This window comes from Ictalurus furcatus, chromosome 23 (assembly GCF_023375685.1).
Source record: "Ictalurus furcatus strain D&B chromosome 23, Billie_1.0, whole genome shotgun sequence".
Classification (NCBI taxonomy): domain Eukaryota; kingdom Metazoa; phylum Chordata; class Actinopteri; order Siluriformes; family Ictaluridae; genus Ictalurus; species Ictalurus furcatus.
This window is the reverse complement of record NC_071277.1, coordinates 16,199,824-16,220,133: the sequence shown is the minus strand read 5'-3', so window position 1 is coordinate 16,220,133 and position 20,310 is coordinate 16,199,824. Positions and strand designations below refer to the sequence as shown.

The following is a 20,310-nucleotide window of genomic DNA, read 5'->3' as shown; positions in this document are numbered from 1 at the left end:
CATATGAAAAACCAGCAAGGTTGTTCTTGTTTTATTTTTTCTGAAGGCAATAATTGATAATGTGGTGGTGATGATGATGATGGTGATGATGATGATGATGGTCATGATGATGATGATGGTGATTATGGTGGTGATGATGATGGTGATGGTGATGGTGATGATGATGATGATGGTGGTGATGATGATGATGACGGTGATGATGATGATGATGGTGGTGGTGATGATGATGATGATCATGATGATGATGGGGATGATGGTGATGATGATGACGGTGATGATGGTGATGATGATGGTGATGATGGTGATGATGATGATGATGATGGTGGTGATGATGATGATGATGATGGTGGTAAGGATGATGTTGATGATAATGATGATGATGATGATGGTGGTGATGATGGTGGTGATGATGATGATGATGATGGTGGTGATGATGATTATGATGATGATGATGGTGGTGATGATGATAGTGGTGATGATGATGATGGTAATGATGGTGGTGGTGATGATGACTGTGATGATGGTGATGATGATAATGATGATGATGATGGTGTTTGTGTTTGCATGTGGAATTTTCCTTGTTGTTAGATATGAATAGGAAATACAGAAGGATTTACTTTTGAAGACAGCTAGTATAAAATATTATATCCATAAATCATCTAAAATAATAAATATAGTGGAAAGAGTCACATCATATAACTACTTTGTGTTTCACAGTAAAAAAAACAAACAAAAAAAACATAGTATTGTATATAGGCTACCATCAGAATTTAATTCTGTAATATGATTAATATGAATAATATCTGATTTGCATGGTCATTGTCTTTTATTTATTTATTTACTTTTTTACAGGCAAACTATGCACAGACATATTTCCAACTTGGCACATATAGGGAGTGGCAAGGTCATTTTATTACTCGTTACATACATAAGCATAATAAAACTTTGTTATATGAGGAGTAATTTTATAGAAATCATAATAAAGCTGAATCTCTGGCAAAGGTGATCCTCCATATAAAAGTGTTAATTATCACCATAACTAGACAGTATCTTTCTATGCCGAATTTGTTTTTATTTTTCTGAAAATTAAAAAAAATATATGGTAGCTAAAAGGGACATCCACCGATCAGCCATAACATTAAAACCACTGACAGGTGACATGAATAACATTGACTATCTCGTTACAATGGCACCAGTCAGGGGTGGGATATTTTAAGCAGCAATATTCCCTAATGGCAGTGGCCTCTTTCAGTAGGATAATGTGTCCTGCCACACTCCAAAAATTGTTCAGGAATGGTATGAGGAACATGACAAAGAGAGGGTTGACTCGGCCTCTGAATTCCCCAGATCTCAATTCAATGAAGCACCTGTGGGATGTGCTGGACAAACAAGTCCGATCCATGGAGGCCCCACCTCAAAACTTACAGGACTTAAAGGATCTGCTGCTAACATCTTGGTGACAGATCCCACAGCACATCTTCAGGGGTCATGGAGAGTCCATGCCTCGACTGGTCAGAGCTGTTTTAGCGGCATTAAGGGGACCTACACAATATTAGGCAGGTGGTTTTAACATCATAGCTGATTGGTGCATAATAGATCATTTAGTATACCTAAGTTTATTGCTATCAGCTATCTAAGTGATGTTTTTCTCACCATAAATGGTCTCTGACTATTGCGTTTCCTCTTTATTGTCCTCTCTCATTTCTGCAATATCAGAAAGGCATCTTGAGTTACATTATTTACAGTGAGTCATCACAAATATGATTATGCTGCAGGTTTCACATCCAAAGCAGGATATGATGTCAGTTTATGATATGATTATATAACTGGTTAGCTCAAGTGATTATATAGTGTTGGCTTATTTTCTTCTAGCAGATACTGTCGTATTTATATTTAGCAGTTTGGAGCAAATTTCATAAATTGTAACCACATTTGACATTTTCCTTTATTTTCTTTTTTTTTGTAAACCAGAGCATATAAAAGTACACACAAACATACACACACTGATTTGGCTTTAAAAAAAGAAGAAGACACAGACATCTGATACTGACTTCCTCTTAATAACCAAAAGTGATCAAGTATGTAAAACATTAGTTGTGATGGTGATGTGCTTTAATTCAATCTGTGTCCTTCATTTATGTCACAGGATATGTGTTGTCATGTCAACCAATATCACACATGTTCACAGAATAAAATTCACCAAGAGATCAGAAAATAAATGTCTTTCAGCCCAGTATCTATCTCGATACTGATACCCAGCATCAGTTTTCAAACCTAAATCAATAAACACAGAGATGTGACAAATCATGATCTACACCTATCTATTATATTATCCATCCCTCCTAATAAGCAAAGGCACACAACATCACTATAGCAAAGTCTGCACGTGGGACTCATTTTCTGCTGCTGTGGATGGTCCCACATAGATACCCTAAAGATTTACACACCCACACACCAAGTCAATTTAAGTCCAAGTCTCATCCATTCTTCAGTGGATAATCTCACCTGGAAACTGTAGGTTTGTATCTAAGATTTGCTTGCACATCCCATCCTAAGACAGATACTGAACATCCTTTCAACATGATTGCCTTTACTCTTGTATACTGAAACTATATACTAAAACTATTTATAATGCCACTATCCGGTGGCACCCAGGAGAGGATGGGTTCTCTTTTCAGTCTGGTTCCTCTCAAGGTTCCTACTCATGTTGACTCAGAGTTTTTCCTTGACACTGTCACCCCTGACTTGCTCATTTGGGATCTAGATCTGAATTTTGTGACACTGTTAAAAGTGCTACACAAATTCAGTTGAAGTGAATTGAACTGTGACTGGTTTGTGTCGTTTTATTTGTTCGTTCGTTTTTTTTTTAAAGCCTTACTTCTGACAGCCACCAGAGGTCACTATGGTAAAGATGATTATATAAAGAACCTCTTTTTCAGGCGCTCCCTGGGATAGGCTCCAGGTTCCCCGTGACCCTGAAGGAAGGATAAGCGGTATAGAAGATGGATGGATGGATGGATGGGATGGACCGCTTTTCAGGCGCTGCTAAAAAGCATAAGACTAATGAGCAAACATTTGAGTCTTACTCTTGCTCAAGAACCCAACTGTGGTACCTTGGTAATGCTGGGTATATATCTTTATTTCATACTAAAGGTAGCCTACCTTGACCAGTTGGGGGAAAATGATGGAGCATCATGCTGTTTTTGATGTGTTATACAGTCAAGTATTACTACACCAGAAATATTGACACCCTCCAGGAGAATTGGCAATATTTTAGTTGCATATACTAAACCATTTACACCAACATTCCCACTGTCACTCAAATGTCCACTCAAACGGTTGGAGAAACTACTTATCTTTTTTCCAATTAACCAAAATCAATGTCTTAAAAAAAAAAGAAAAAAAAAAGAATATTTCTCTTAAAAACACATTTGGTGAAATTACTGGCACCCAAAAGAATCAATGTAAATAAAGTATCCTTTATTTACATTATTTATCCATCCATCCATCCATCTTCTACCGCTTACTCCTTCTTCAGGGTCACGGGGAACCTGGAGCCAATCGGGCACAAGGCGGGGTACACCCTGGACAGGGTGCCAATCCATCGCAGGGCACAATCACATACACACTCACACACCCATTCATACACTACGGACACTTTAGACACGCCAATCAGCCTACCATGCATGTCTTTGGACTGGGGGAGGAAACCGGAGTACCCGGAGGAAACCCCCGCAGCACGGGGAGAACATGCAAACTCCGCACACACATGGCCCCGGCAGGAATCGAACCCCGGACCCTGGAGGTGTGAGGCGAACATGCTTATTTACATTATTTACATAAATGTAAATAAAGTGCCATTGTAGTTAAACCAAGTAAAAAATAATAAATAAAAAACTGATCATTTTGGAATACAAATACATAGAGGTAATCAATCAAAAAATGTTTGGAAATTTAAAAACAGTCGAGCAACCTGCACTGGATCACTTGAGATGGAATGACCCAAATGTAATTATTTACTCTTCTGGGTGTTTCAGCGGTGAACAACTCCAGTCCTGGAGGACCAGAGGGTTTAGTCATTTTTTCACTCTAACATTCCTTATTCAAATCAGTTCAACAAATCCAACAAATTAATTCATACTTTGGTGTGTTTGAGTAGGAAAATTGGCAAACTGTGCTCCAAGACTCAAGTCGATATCAAACAGGAAGCTTCATTTCCTGTCTAAAAACCAAGACTTAACTGCTGTATACAATGCTTAAGAATATAACAAGAACTAACTTGTTTCCCAGACATTCCACAACAGTAAATGTAACAATAAACAGATAAGATACACCAATCAGCTATAACATTTAAACCACTTGCCTAATATTGTGTAGGTCCACTAAAACAGCTCTGACCCATTGAGGCATGGACTCCACAAGACCTCTGAAGGTGTGCTGTGGTATCTGGCACCAAGACATTAGCAGCAGGTCCTTTAAGTCCTGTAAGTTGCGAGGTGGAGCCTCCATGGATTGGACTTGTTTGTCCGGTACATCCCACAGATGCTCGATCAGATTGAGATCTGGGGAATTTGGAGGCCGGGTCAACACCTTGTACTCTTTGTCATGTTCCTCAAACCGTTCCTGAACAATTTTTGCAGTGTGGCAGGACACATTATCCTGCTGAAAGAGAACACTGCCATTAGGGAATAACGTTGCAATGAAGGGGTGTACTTAGTCTGCAACAATATTTAGGTAGGTGCTACGTGTAAGTAACATCCACATGAATGCCAGGACCCAAGGTTTCCCAGCTGCCCAGAACATCTCACTACCTCCACCGGCTTGCCTTCTTTTCATAGTGCATCCTGGTGCCATCTCTTCCCCAGGTAAGCGACACGCACACACCTGGCCGTACACATGATGTAAAAGAAAACAGGATTCATCAGACCAGGCCACCTTCTTCCATTGCTCCATGGTCCGGTTCTGGTGCTCACGTGCACATTGTAGGAGCTTTCTGTGGTGGACAGGAGTTAGCATGGGCACTCTGATCAGTCTGCAGCTACACAGTTCCAAATGCAGCAATCTGCGATGCACTCTGTGTTCTGAAACCTTTCTGTCATAGCCAGCATGCATTTTTTCATCAATTTGTAACAATAGGTCTGTGGGATCAGACCAGACGGACTATCTGTCATTCCCCACACGCATCGATGAGCCTTGGGCGCCCATGTCCCTGTCTCCGGTTCACCGGTTGTCCTTCCTTGGACTACTTGTTAGGTACTAACCACTGCACACCGAGAAAACCCCACAACACCTGCTGTTTTGGAGAAGCTCTCACCCAGTCGTCTAGCTATCACAATGTGGTCCTTGTCAAAGTCAGTCAGATCCTTACACTTGCCATTTTTCCTGCTTCCAACACATCAACTTCGAGAACTGACTGTTCACTTGCTGCCTAATAAATATATCCCACCCCTTGACAGGTGCCACTGTATCAAGATAATCAATTTTATTCAATTCACCTTTCAGGTATTTTTTTTTATGTTATGGCTGATCGGTGTATTATCCTTTATAAATAAATCAGTGGAGTCTGTGTGGAGTATTGTGTGTTCTCCCTGTGTTTATGTGAGTCCTTAGGCACGGTGCCCCAATCAGGGTGTATTCACGGCTCATACCCGGTGTTCCTGGGATAGACCACTGTGACCCGGATTGGGATTAAGCAGTTACTCAAGATGATGTTATCATTGGCTCATCGCTGTGGTATAAAAGTGATGTGTTGTCATATACACCTACCATCCAGGATCAGGAATCTGAGGCTACAGTGGGCACAGGTTCACTGAACTAGACACTTGAAGATTGGATAAACATTGCCTGGTCTTTTTCCAATCTTCAACTGTTTGTGGTTAGTAGTTTTTGTGCCCACGCTTGCCTCAGATTCTGGTGCTTTGCTGACAGGAATGGAAACGAATGTGGTCTTCTGCAAGGTTCAACATGTTGAACGTGCTGAGATGCTTTTCTGCTCACCATGGTTGTAAACAGTTATGTTGCGTTGTTTTACCTTCCTGGCAGCTTGAACCAGTCTGGACATTCTCCTTTGACTTCTCTCATTAAGGCATTTCCACCCCAGAATTCACCATTCCTAATGAAGTGGATGGTGAGTATGTAGACAAAATAAACTTCTAAGGTGTAATGTATCTCACTATGCCATTTTATTGTAACAGCACACACTGAAGGCATGGTGACTTAGTGGCTTAGTTGTTAGCATGTTTGCCTTGCACTTCCACGGTTGGGGGTTCAAATCCTACCTTCGTCCTGTGTGGGTGGAGTTTGCAAGTTTTCTCGTTCCTTTGCCGATTTCCTCCGGGTACTCTGGTTTCCTCCCTAAGTCCAAAAATGTGTTGTAGGCTGACTGCTATTTCCAAATCGTCCGTAGTGTGTGAATGTGCTTGTGCCATTGTGTTCTGTGATGGGTTAGCATCCCGTCCAGGGTGTTCCCTTCCCCGTACCTAGAGTTCCCGGGGATAGGCTCCAGGCTCCCTGTGACCCTGTGTAAGATAAGCGGTATGGAAAATGGATTGATGGATGGATGGATGGGGGGGGAAAGCTTCAATTGTATTGTCTTGGGTTAATGGGAAAGAACATTCCTAATTGGAAAGTTTAAAAAAAAAAAAAAAAAGTCTTAAGAGTCTCAAAAACGACAAAAGATAAAGAGACCAAAAGAAAGTAATAGAAACTTTTTAATCAGAACTGAAAATGTATCATCATTAGAGAGGAAGAAAGACAGACATTCACTGAATGGAAACTCCCTTTCTTTCATGTCCACTGTAGTAACAGTGCGCACGTGACTGGAGAAAGCGAAGGCTGCGTCCCAATCTGCGCGCGCACTACTAACTAACGCATAGCACGTCCCAAAAATACAGGTTACCATAGTTACCATATGTAGCGTAGTATTTTCTACGCGCTGCTTAGTAGGCTACAGTGATTTGAGATTGGGACGCAGCCGAGGTAATCCTTCCCTTCTGCGGTGACGCTTTAAAGACGCGGGGCGTCGTGAGGAGGACAGGACAACAAAAAAAAGGAAAAAAAGAAGACAGCTACAGTAGATCTCAGGGCTGCACAGGACGCGGGCATGGCATCTCCGAGCCTGGGGTTTAACGGGGCTCGGAAGAAAGCCGCCGCGAGGAACGGAGCTGTGGAGAGGAGGAATTTAATCACCGTATGCAGGTAAGACACGAGCGCGTGCGCTTTTCATTACACTGCTGATTAATCAGCATTGTGCAGCTTTTACACCAGAAACAGCACAATGCATATTCTTCCATTGTGAAAACTGCTTGTACCTGATTTAAACTCGTCACTGTTCAATCATTTCACCCGAAAATTCTTACTTCATCTTGCTACATTAAAGTTGTTTTACTCTGCAGCAGACTGGGCTAATGCAAACTGTTTATTATAATCATCTTTGCATTTAGATGCAACTCTTTTTATGCTACGTTTTTTTTTTGTGATGCAAACCGTAGCTACTGAATCAGCATTTTGCTTTGTAAAGGCAAGATCATTGGAAGTGTGTAAAACGCGTGCTGCAAGCAGAAACAGTCAGATCGGGTTGCCAGAGTGTGTACCCTCACTCTTGCTATGAAAATCCATGTTGTAACAGGAGTGGCAGTGTATGCAGTCATATAAACAGCTATTTAAAAAAAAAATCTTCCTTTCCTTTCACACTCAAGCGTTTAGCAAAAAAAAGCTGTATTTGTATATAACCTTAACCGAATAAGACTTCCCATATTTGATAACTGCTTGAGTGAAAGGAGTAGTTGCATAATTAAGCGGTGCAATTTATGAACATGGAGTACATTTGCATTGGTTAATCCGTCAAAATTGTCAGACAAATAAAATCCTCGAGCACATTTATCCCCCTCACTTTCTAAACAAAAGCAGTTCCTTTAAGAGGATTAGGGTGTAATCTGGCAACCACAGCCGTACTCTCGCATCACGTCATTTTTATGCAAATTCGCCCGGTGACAGAAGCTAATATTTTTCTTTATATCCTGCTGTTTATTTTTTAAACACCAAATCACTGTTTAATTTAAAACCACTGTTTAATTATGGATGATTTATTTATTTATTCATTCATTTATTTGTTTATTTTTTTCATCTAGTTATCTATCTAATATATTTCTTTTACATTTGTATTTATTTAGTTGTTAAACAGCAGTAGATAGACCCATTATGTGTGTTGCAGGTGTATAATTAGAGTTAAATTAAGTGGAGAGAGAGAGAGAGAGGTATTTATTCCCAATGGGCAGTTAATGAGTCTGTGGGAAAGCCAGTGAAGCTGACCTTATCATTATTCACTAAATTCCAGGGGTTTCAATACCGCTCCGTAAAATGGGCGTTTCTGGAGGTGTGGTGAACACGCCCCCTTACAAAAAAATGACTGATCATGGAGCATGCGCAGAATACTTTTTTATTTATTTTGTTGCGCGGGCATTTCCTTTACATGCTAAATTAACTGGTTCTTCAAACCGTCAACTTTGCTCTTTCAGTGTAAATAAAGTTGAGTATGAAAACGTGGATAATTCTGAGTATTTCTTAATAGTGTTTTTCAAACATGAAACCCCTGCGATCACAGACCGACAACTATCTGCAGCAAATGGCTTTTCTTCCCAAACTGCGCATGATCGCTGACCTATGCAGATTCTCAAAATAGTAGGGATGCACCGAATGTTAGATAAATTAAATAAATTTGACCGAACAATGACGTGTTTGATGACGCGACCAAATAGCCTAGCAACCAGAGTGAGACGCGCGAATGTCACGACCTTGATGAGGGGGCGCGCGCATGCACGAGCTACGTGCATGAGCTACGTGCTCTTCGGATGTTTACTGTGGACACGTGTGTTTGTTTTGTTTCTGTTCCGGAGCATGTTTCTATCACGTTGCGAGATGTTAGGGAGTACAGTACGGAAGCAGGTAAAGACGTATTTATTCAAGGGAAGGCAGACAAATTCACATCGTAATCCAAAAAATTTAGTCAAGACAGGTGATCGGCAAACCGGCATAAATGGAACAAAGCAGGAATCAAAGTCGTGGTCACAGAAAACAGGGTCAAAACACAAAACAAGAAACATGAACTAGTACTATGGACTGGGAGCGGAAAAACCAGCGGGGACTAAATGAACTAATTTATAGTTTAAACTAACTAAATCTATCATGGAACATAACATTAACAACGTATCTAACTATACTATATCTACTATAATACTCCGCGAGGTGTACAGGGACCCGAGCGGTTTATATCCCCAATGTAATCAGCCGTATAGAACCGATTATAACCATTATTTTCACTCTTGTCAATGCACCTTTTAATGCACTTTTTTGTTGTAGGCTACAGAGTGTTCCATTCTTTCAGCAGTCAGTTATAGGCCTAACATAGGCTATTCAAGGGGGGCTCAAAGATGACCACATAAAAATATTTTTATTTTACTAATTTATTTATTTATTTAAAGTTATATTGTGCCTTGTTGGTAGCCTATTCCTGCTGGAATGAAAAAAAAATGTTCAATGTTAAATATTTTGAAATTGTAGTTTTTGTAATTGATTTTTTTTCTTTGAAAAGCAAGACAAAATAGTAAAAAGCAGATTTTCACTATTTAATTTATGCAATGGTGAAAAAAATGGCAAAATAAATGGAAAAAACGTATTCGGCCTTCGGCCAAGTTTTTCATTATTTTCGGTTTCAGCCAAGAATTTTCGTTTTGGTGCATCCCTACAAAATAGGCCATGCCCACCTGATGATGCAATATCTGTTACGCTGTCCTGAAATCCCGGGAGAAAAAATGTGCCTGCCATATCATTACAGCAACAAAATGCATTAAGAGTAGGGAAGTCATTCAATGACACTATATATATTTGTACCTAGAAATTAAGTGGGCGTGGCCTAAACTGGAAGGCTCCCCCCCTGAAATTAAATGTGAACCCTACAACTCTGCCCCCATAAACACTGGAAAGTCTCAACTAGAAATGTGCGTGAGGCTGGTTTGGGGTCCCCCCCCCCCCCCCCCACAATATGTTGGTTTTACTTTTCATAATATAAACAAACTTGTAGTTCAATTTAAGTGACTACAGTTTAATCACAGCGACCATGACCAGGCAGGTACTAAGGGTGAATGAATGAACCTTGTAAATGCAATATTCACAATCACGTAATAGATGTGATCTTTCCTTGTCCTGTGATCTTGATATCTAACAGCTCTCTCACACCCACGAGCTTCAAGTAAAAAAACAAAAACAAAAAAACCTCCCAGTTGCATAACTTTTTTTTTTTTTTTGGTGTGTGTGTGTGCACGCATGCCAGAATGATCTTTATTCAGCCTGATTGCCTTGAGCACAAACGTAACACTCATCTTGACAGTCGTGCACCTCAGCACAGCATGATGCTAAACAAGGAAACCAGTTCAGAGGCTGGATGAAGGACACGATACTGATGACTAATAAGTCCTATGAATTTGGCCCCAGGGAATATGATGCTCAGGGACTGATTTAAAAATGTTTTTTTATTATTGAGGTTCACTGAGTGAAACCGGTGAAAGGAGACTTCAGTAATGTAGTTTGTATAAGAGCTGAGAGTAGAAGGTAAGGAGAATAGATCTATGGAGAACTCTTGTGTGAAATTATTTGCTTAGCATTTTTAAAATTTTATTTAAATTGTTTCTGTGTGGTCTCCAAGTCCTAGCTTCTTGTCAAGTAGAGTGGCACTGTATTCATTAAGGATGTAAAGGTTTTGTTTTTTTTAAATTATACTGATGTTAGAATTTGGGATATTTCCTGATACCAATCCAGTTCCCACAAAGTTCTGTTGCCAAGATGTGTGAAACATCAGAGAAGGCAGTGTGCTTTAAAACAGTTTGTATCTGGTTTAAATCAACATAACATAAAATATCAATAGGTTGAATTGGACAATATGTCAGAACTGCCAAAACTAATCCAGTCTGAATAGGACATGCTGCTAATTGTGACATAATCAAAATGCCAAGCTACCCATTTATTGTTAATAGTTAACTTGGCAAGTGAAAGCAGATGACCAATAGTCTATATTTACAATTTATTTTCGGTCTGTATGCTAGGATTGGTAAAGACAAAGGCCTATGGAAGCTGACAAAAGTATTTGAATATATACACCTGCTTCAGTTAATGTTCACGTCAAACTTCAGAACGGGGGAAAAAAATGTGATCTCAGTGACTTTAACTGCGGCATGGTTGTTGGTGCCAGACGGGCTGGTTTGAGTATTTCAGAAGCTGCTAATCTCCTGGGATTTTCTCACACACTACAGGTGCACTTTTTAAAAAAAAAAAAAAGAAGCAAAAAAAGAGAATATTGTGAAAGTTCTGGAAGCCCAGGTTGGTTCCAGCAGTCTTCAGCTCATCTGTATTGTTGGGTCTGGTGTCTCTCATAGATACTCTATGGTATTTCGGTCAGACGAGTTGGCTGGCCAATCAAGCACAGTAATACCATGCTCAGCAAACCAGTTACTAGTAGTTTTGGCACTGTGGGCAGGTGCCAAGTCCTACTGGAAAAGGAAATCAGCATCTCCATAAAGCTTGTCAGCAGATGGAAGGTAGACACTGCATTGACTCTCAACTTGAGAAAACGCAGTGGACCAACACCAGCAGATGACATGGCACCCAAAATCATCACTGACTGTGGAAACTTCACACTGGACTTCAAGCAACTTGGATTCCGTTCCTCCCCACTCTTCCTCCAGACTCTGGGACCTTGATTTCCAAATGAAATGCTAAATTTACTTTCATCTTCCCCATGATTGTGGTTGTGTGTACTGCACCAGACTGACAGATTAAAGGCTCAGGAAACCTTAGCAGGTGTTTTGAGTTAATTAGCTGATAAGAGCTCTTCTCAGGTCGACATTTCTCTATTATTAATTCTTTATTAGAATATTTTGAGATACTGGATTTTTAATTTCCTTGAGCTGTAAGCCGTAATTATCAAGATTAAAACAAAAAAAGGATCGAAATATTGTGTAATGAATGTATACTTTGTGTAATGAATGTAGAATATATGAAAGTTCCACTTTTCAAATTAAATTCTGGGGGGGGGGTAACGAACGTTTGCATGATATTATCATTTTTTGAGCTGCACCTGTACTCTAGAGTTTATACAGAATGGTGTGGAAAAACAAAAAAAATTGAGTGACAGTTCTGTGGATGGAAACGCCTCATTGATAAGAGAGGTCATAAGAAAATGGCAGATTGGTTCGAGCTGACAGGAAGGATGCAGTAACTCGAACACTCTTTACAACCGTGGTGAACAGAAAAGCATCTCAGCATGCACAAAACATCGAACCTTGTGGTGGATGGGCTACAGCAGCGGAAGAAATCATTGGGTTCCACTCATGTCGGCCAAGAACAAGAATCTGATTCTATCGTGGGCACAGACTCGCCCAAACTAGACATTTGAAGAGTAGGAAAAAAAAATCACCCGGTCGTTTTCCAGTCTTCAAGGATCCAGTTTGGGTGAGTCTGTGCCCATGAAAGCCTCAATTATACGCATGTCACCTTAAATAAAATTTTCTGTGTTTTTATAAATAATTTTTTTTTTGCCAATGTTTCTTTGTTCTGAACTTGGTACAGGAAAGACTTGTTTAAAAAAAAAAAAAAAAAACCCTATAATTTTGAATTTGATATCTCTATCTATCTATCTATCTATCTATCTATCTATCTATCTCTCAAATTCAGGTTAAAATGTTTTGTGGATTTTTTAAAAAAAATAAAAAATAAAAAAAAGAGAACCCTAAATACAGATTTTCTGTAAATTTGGTCAAAGGTGAAATGTTCAGGATTCCCAGGGAAAAGTAGAACAATTTCTAAATTGCTCTCTTCTAAATTTCTCTATCTGTCTGTCTATCTATCTATATAAATAAAAATTGGGATTCATCATATGTGCATACACATCATAAACACAAGTGTACATGATGAAACATAAATACTAATTGTTTGTAATGTCTGTGCATGCATGGCACTGCTCATGGTGGCGAAGGACTCCGACATTTTGTTAGTGCCACATAGAAAAACACGAGCAAGGCAGAGATTTGGATCAATAAAGAGGATAGTTATTAAGCTGTGCTGTGTAATTTGAATTCTGACTTTTTTTTTTTTTTTGTAAAAAAAACTGTGTGGCACATTTTTCTGTTTTCTTGATCTGGAATTCATTTATTTTTGGCTCAGAGAAGGGAAATGTCACAAGAAATTGGCAGCAAATGTCATTCTGTATCCCAGCTGCTGAACAACACACGACTCACTGCTGTAAGAGCTTTTAGTTTTGAGACGCATTATACTAGAGTATAATACATAGAGTATTATAAGTCAGAATGACTACAGAAGCATTAATCAATGATTACATAATTTAAAAAAAAACATCAATTATTGAGAACCTTCTGTTCTACTTCCTTATGTTGTGGACTGAACCGAGTGCACGGTAAATCCTGTAGAAACGATTGTATGAAAAGCTGGCCTTAATTCAGTGATTTCAGTTTTTTTTGTTTTTGTTCTTAAAAACAAGAAGCATTGTAGTGTGCTGTTGCCAGTCACATGCATTTACTGTATGTGCGCAACAAAACAAAGACACACAGATGATTGGACAGCGAAGTTTGGGAATATTCTTCCATGTCACATTCAAAACCGATGTCTCATGGCTATAGTGGTAAAAGTGGTAACATAAAGCGCCACTATGAGCCTAAATATAACTACTTCGTCTTATTTATAGCCGTAAACTAAATATTAAAGGTACTAAAAACATCTATTGTCATCATTCAGTCATGTTGCAAATGATAGTTTAATAGCCTACCTCTGGTTTAAAACTAATGTCTTTATCAGTCTAAATGGTGTGATGTGGAGTAATTCATCTGTTTATATTTAGTGGCGGAGTCATGTCAAGTGATGCCTCGTGCTGTGTCTTTTGAAGTAGGATTAACCGTCATGGCAGGGTGCCAGCTGAAATGCCCGCTAATGTCAGACACCACCGGGAGACTCCACAGGAGCACCTCATTATGTAGGCCACTAGTTTACATGTCAGCAGTCGTCTTTCCTCTGTGGTGAAACAGAAAGGAGGAATACGAGGATAAACAAATAGACATGCTTTCAGTGCCGTCAGGAGGGATATTGCAATATTATCAATAGCGAAAAAACCCAAAACCCTTTAGCTTGAAAGGAATCTTGTCAGGCAGTAGGTTAAGGCCTTGCTTTAAAGTAAACCATAACCGAGACATTTTATCAGCCATTTACTCACAAACTAGCTTCTCGTCTGCACTTAGAATCTGAAGACTTCTTAAATAGCGTTTAGCTCATTTTGATCTAGCTAATTAGCTAACCTTTTACTCTAAAAGCTAATTAACGTTACAATGCATTCACCTTCCCAAATGAAAGATGCATGCTAACTAGAGCTAGCTAGAAAACCAGAGTGGACTTTTACATGTTGCAGGATTCTATGATGATATTGCGATAACGGCTAACGAACAGTACGGTCTGGAAAAATTGTAAGTCGCTGGAGCTGAATTCTAGAAAAAGGCCAAAAAAAAGAAGGAAAAAAAAAATCAGGGTTTGACCAAAATTGAGTTTTTCTGTCAATAGCGTGTACTTTGACATTTCTACTTTAAGAAAACATAAGTTGCTTTTACCAAAATTATGTGGAAATGTTTATTTATTTAACAAATGCAGCATTAAAAACAGTCAGTCTGCCTAAAGGGGATTAAAACCTGTGTGGGTTTTTAAATGTTTTTTTTTTTTGCACAATTCGAAGTTTTCGAATAGCTACACGCCGTAGCGAAATGGAATCAGTTCAGTTTATCAGATATCAGCTTTCCAAATGTCCATGATGACCCCCATGCCCACATGACACCACATGCCGAAGTGTCCTTGGGCAAGACACTGAACCCCAAGTTGCTCCTGAGTTAGCACCTTGCATGGCAACTGTGCTGCCATTGGGGTGTGTGTGTGTGTGTGTGTGTGTGTGTGTGTGTGTGTGTGTGTGTGTGTGTGTGTGTGTGTGTGTGTGTGTGTGTGTGTGTGTGTGTGTGTGTGTGTGTGTGTGTGTGAATGAACGAGACACAGTGTAAAGCGCTATATAAGTGCAGACCATTTACCATAACAAGAAATTTAGCCAACAGGACTGTCCAAATGAATCCACGATTATTTCCTCCCCAATGTTGGCGTGAACAGAGAACATTTGAGTGAATAAATGGCGACGACGCTCCAGTTAGTCGAAGCGATTTTAATCATCCAATGATGAGACCGAGACTGATGTGGATGATGCTAATAATCAAAGTGGGATTTTCTCAGTGACAATATTAGAACTTCTAGTTGAAATATGTACAAAAGAAAAATAGTCCAGTTCAGGAAAAACTAGTTTTTCAGAACTACTGTAGGCTATATATTGTCGAAAATGTCAACAACAACAAAAAAATGACCATGTGAAGGGTTTTTACAAATATAGTGCAGCCCTAATGCCAAAACCGGTTCTTCGCATTGATTCATTCTGCAATCTTTATTGGCAAAGCCATGCAGATTTATCATGTCTGTTCAGCAATTTATACCATTTGGACTAAAAGCAAGACTAATATGAAACCCTTGCTGTCACAAGGTGACGTATCAGCGGTTTTCAAGGATAGAAGTGTGATCACCATGGAGTCGCAGCATCCATCTCTGTGTCTCACATACGGCCCTGAGAATAGCAGCTAGTATCGCAGCTGTCACTCACTCGCTCACGCACACACACAGTCTGGCCTATTTTCTGCCATTTACTAATTGATCTGGATGTTGTGTTGGTTCAGAGAAGGGAAATGTCACATGAGAAATTAGCAGTGAAATGTCATTTTACCTCCCAGCTGCAGAACCCAGCTGCTGTGTGCAAACGTCTTTGGAAAGCAATGAGCAAGAAACATCATTTCACAGTAATCACATTCGAAGACCGGTGGTACAAAAGGTCTGAACTGATTTCCAGACTCAGGAAAATGCGTTCAGTGTGCTCAGCGTGTGAAGGTTATGAATTCCTGGTTCAGTAAATGTTAATGACTATGCATATTGGATATATCATTATTGGTAAAACTCCTAAACTACTTTCAAATGGCTGATTCTGATCATGTTGATCGTTTTCCTATAAAACTTCCAGAAGTGTTTAATTTCTCTTGCACCCCAGCAAATTGCCAGTGATTTTCTTACATGCTATACTTTTTGTCCATTTGTAGTTACATTTATTGTTATGGAACATCTGCAAAACAAGTGAGTTTCTATTAAGACTTGCATTATAGGAGCTATATGAAGTCATTCTGTCAAATTTCTATCAATTGTATTTGATGGAGAAAGGAGAAACTCATCATCAGAGTCACAGCAGGCATCTCTGTATCAGACATATGGCCCTGGGAATTGCAGCTCTCCTTAATCAGTTTATTATTAGACATATACACATTATTATTAGAGTATGTGCAGCATCCACCTGTGAATGAGATATGAGTATAATACTATACAGACAATAATTACTATATAGACAATACTATACAGACAATTAAAAAAAAAAAAAAAAAAGCTGTTACTATAGTAATGATGGGTTTTACTATTACTGTAGCTGTTACCATAGAAACAATAGCTTTTACTATAGACCGTATTAGAAAGAGCACTTCAACATAAACCTGTGATTGTACCTTGCAGCCAGCACGACTGGTATAGACGATTAATCAACGCCATCTGACCAAGCAGATTTGAGAATTCCACAGCAATGTGCTCTAAGGCACTTAAACCAATCTCAGACTTCAATTGGATTGCTGGATCATTGCATACCCCTTCTAACACCCCACATGCTGTAGATCATAGTTTCTGCTTCATTAAGCTCTTCCTAGCTGAATATGCATTACAGTGCTCTCCCTCTCTGTCTACATTACCACACACTCACACTCACACACTCTCTCTCTCTCTCTCTCTCTCTCTCTCTCTCTCTCTCTCTCTCTCTCTCTCTGAAACTTTGATAGCCAGCATAGAGATGTTGACTGGGACTGTATTCTCATCTGATGATGCAAGTTAGATGTCATGGAAAAAGCCTGTAGCCTGCCAATTAGTCATCCTTGATGATTGATAATGCTGGATGTCTCAATGGCTGGTGATCAAGTGTGTGTGTGTGTGTCTAGGGGTGGGGTGGGGGGTGGATAAGTGAGGGAGATTGACTGTGAAGAACAAACAAAGCCTCAGATCTCGAGCGATCTGCTCGCTGTAAATAAAACTCCTCTTTCTGATGTAGTCTTCAGAAGCGTAGTCGTCAAATTCCAGTATTATGAATGACATTTGAAGGCTGCGCTTTTCTTGCCCATTGAATGAAAGACTTTTGTATGAACAGTCCTGTTTGTCTGGAAAATTACTAAGGTTATTATCCACAATTATTACTGAAGTGCACTGCAGTTGCAGCCTGGTTTCTTCTTCATATGCAACAAAGGTGTTAAGAACGGAAGGCCTAAGAGGCCATGCATTATTATTTTTTCTTTTTCTTTTTTGTTTTCTCGTGATCACGACTTAATTTTTTCTGTGTACTCGATATAACATGTTGTTTTTATTGATCTGGAGGCAGCAAAAACTTGGTGCAATCCCGCAGCATCATGGATGAACAATTTTTTTTTTTTTTTTTTTTTTTTTTTTTTTTTTTTTTTTTTTTTTTTTTTTAAACTTTGGATCAGGGACTGGTTGAAGGACCGGGATGTTTGCATGGCTACAGAATGATGTTTGAAAGAAGACCAGTCCTATTCACAAGGCGCAAGGTTTTCTCGTGATAAATTTCCATCATGAGAAAATGGCTTTTGTTATGTCGATCGCAAGAAAATTAAGTCATGATCACTAGGGGGGGGGAAGAAAAGGAAAAAAATAATAATGCATGGCTTATTAGGGTTTCCGTAGTTAACGATATTTCTGGCATAATTCTGATGTACTGTCACGACATGAACCTTCTAATCACCACGTTAAACCAGGGGTTTTCAAACATTTTGCAGACTCCTTTAACTGTAAAATAAATTTGACCCTGTTGGTACAGATTCATTTCGTGGACATTTGTTTAAAATGTGTACAATAATATTTTGTCTATTTATTAGAGCCATAAAGTTTTCTATTCCTGAACACATCAGGTCCAAGTAGCCATTATTTTATAGGCTGACTATTTGAGTTATTGAGGTTTGGGTTAATCCCATTCTATTCAAGGCACAAGTCAGACAGGCCAATAACTCTAAGGACTTGATATTAAATATAGTAGCTGCGAGGCGGCTGTGGATCAGGTGGTAGAGCGGGTTGTCCACTAATCGTAGGGTTTGGCGGTTCGATTCCCGGCCCACGTGACTCCACATGCTGAAGTGTCCTTAGGCAAGACACTGAACCCCAAGTTGCTCCCGATGGCAAGTTCGCACCTTGCATGGCAGCTCTGCTACCATTGGTGTGTGAGTGTGCATGTGTGAATGGGTGAATGAGACACAGTGTGAAGTGCTTTGGACAAGAGTGCTGTATAAGCGCACCATTTACCATAAATATAATAACTTGGCTAATGGTAGATTCCACTACTATAACAAAATTTATTATTATTATTATTTTTTTTTTTTAAATCAAAGAGACCGGGCTATTCTTCAGAGATCCCACTTTGAAAACCACTGCCTTAAACCAATGTCTAACGTATCTCAGTCTTACATGGATTCCTGTCGGATGTACTCTATTGTATTATACAGTACGTAGTAGGGAGGATGTTACGCTTCAGGTTATAAGAACAAACCAGACACGCTGTATCCTTATTCACATTCCTGAGCCGTGCTGTGTTCCTTTTTATATCCCTCAGGTTTAATAGTTTTGTTCCTCGCTTCACTGTTATGCTTTCATATTTGGCTGCCTTCGTTTTTCTATTGAATTACCTGCAGCTACACCACGTATATCCAAGTCCTTGGATTATATTACCGATTCCTCTTTCCTTTCAACTTCAAAGCCATAGCTATGAAAAGAAACCTATTTCCTCTTTGTCTATATGGGACATCTTTAAACAGTGTCTTCAAGATCATGATTGAGATGATGATGATGATGATGATGCTGATGATTAACGTCTTCCGTCTGACAGTTTATAGCAGAACATTGTTGGATGTGCTATTTGGTGCATGATTGTTTGCTAAAATGGTGAGATCTGACTTTAGAAGCAGTCACAGGCTCATGTTGCTTATCTTGTAAAGGGAAACGAGGCACAGCAGACTTGTTCGGACGCTGATTCATGAGCTCCAGCTGCTCAGTCGAAAGGGAATGTGACGAGAAGCTTGTTGCTCCTTATCTATTTTTAAATTCTGTCTGGTTTTAGGTGGTGTTTACTTTGTCCAGGTTTAAACGAGAAGTTCAGATAGAATAATTTTGTCTTTGTCAATCAGTTGCTTGAGTAATCACAATATGGTGTCACAATATTATTATGTAACATATGGACAAATCGTACATTTATTGGCTAAGCCAACAGGGCAGTGGTACCTCAGTGGTTTAGACATTGGGCTACTGATCGAAAGATGTGAGTTCAAAGAACATGAGTTCAGCACTGTCAGGATGCCACTATTGGGCCCTTGAGCAAGGCCCTTAACCCTCAACTGCTCAGTTGTATAAATGAGATAAATGGAAGTTGTTCTGAGTAAGGGTGTCTGCCAAATGCCTTTATGTAATGTCTAACCCTCTTTGCAAGTAAGAGCATCAGTGATCTGCCCAGTCTCGTGTTTTGATTGCCCGAAAATCTTTTTTTTGACATGGTGAAAAAGCCGTAATTAACATACTGAAATGCTATATGATAAACTAGTGCATTGATAGAGATTAGGAGAAACGAACGCATTTATGAGCATTACAAAGTTTCTAATGTTGTACATTTGTGTTTGATTAAAAGTCAAGTCGTTGACCATAGTTTCAGCTATGAGTTCTGGTCCTCTCAGCGCTCGCAAAACATATTGGTCAAGTCTCACTAGAATCTTTATTTTGATATGTTTATACCATGAGTTGATTTTGATTTATTATACTGTCAGAAGAGTTGTATAACAACTTTTACTTTGCTTGGTTTTCGTCAGGATTTCCAGATAACGGTGCGGAAATGGCAATCCGTTCATGTTAATGTATCCACTTAGTCGGATCGCTCCTCGGCTGATGCGTGTAGTGCAGCAGGCGGTAGTATTTAGAACGAATAGCATGTTCTCTAATGCTGGAATGACAACATTGAGGTGCATCGCATTATGTTTAGCTACATATGGAATGAAAACTTTTTCTTTTTTTTTTGTGAAAGTCAATAGGAAGTAGGTTTCG

General features: G+C 39.3%; 1 protein-coding gene across 2 annotated transcripts in view; it reads left to right on the top strand.

Annotated features, from left to right (window-relative positions):
- Positions 1 to 6,720: 6,720 nt before the first annotated feature.
- The window catches only part of rundc3b (RUN domain containing 3b), a 28,003-nt gene continuing 14,413 nt past the window's right edge, over positions 6,721 to 20,310 (top strand). Inside the window, exon 1 of one of the 2 annotated variants that reach the window (XM_053611624.1) lies at positions 6,721 to 7,197. In XM_053611624.1, coding sequence (XP_053467599.1) covers positions 7,103 to 7,197 — 95 coding nt within the window. In that variant the 5' untranslated portion in view covers positions 6,721 to 7,102. The remainder of the gene's footprint in view (positions 7,198 to 20,310) is intronic. The other variant, XM_053611625.1, reaches the window with a different exon arrangement.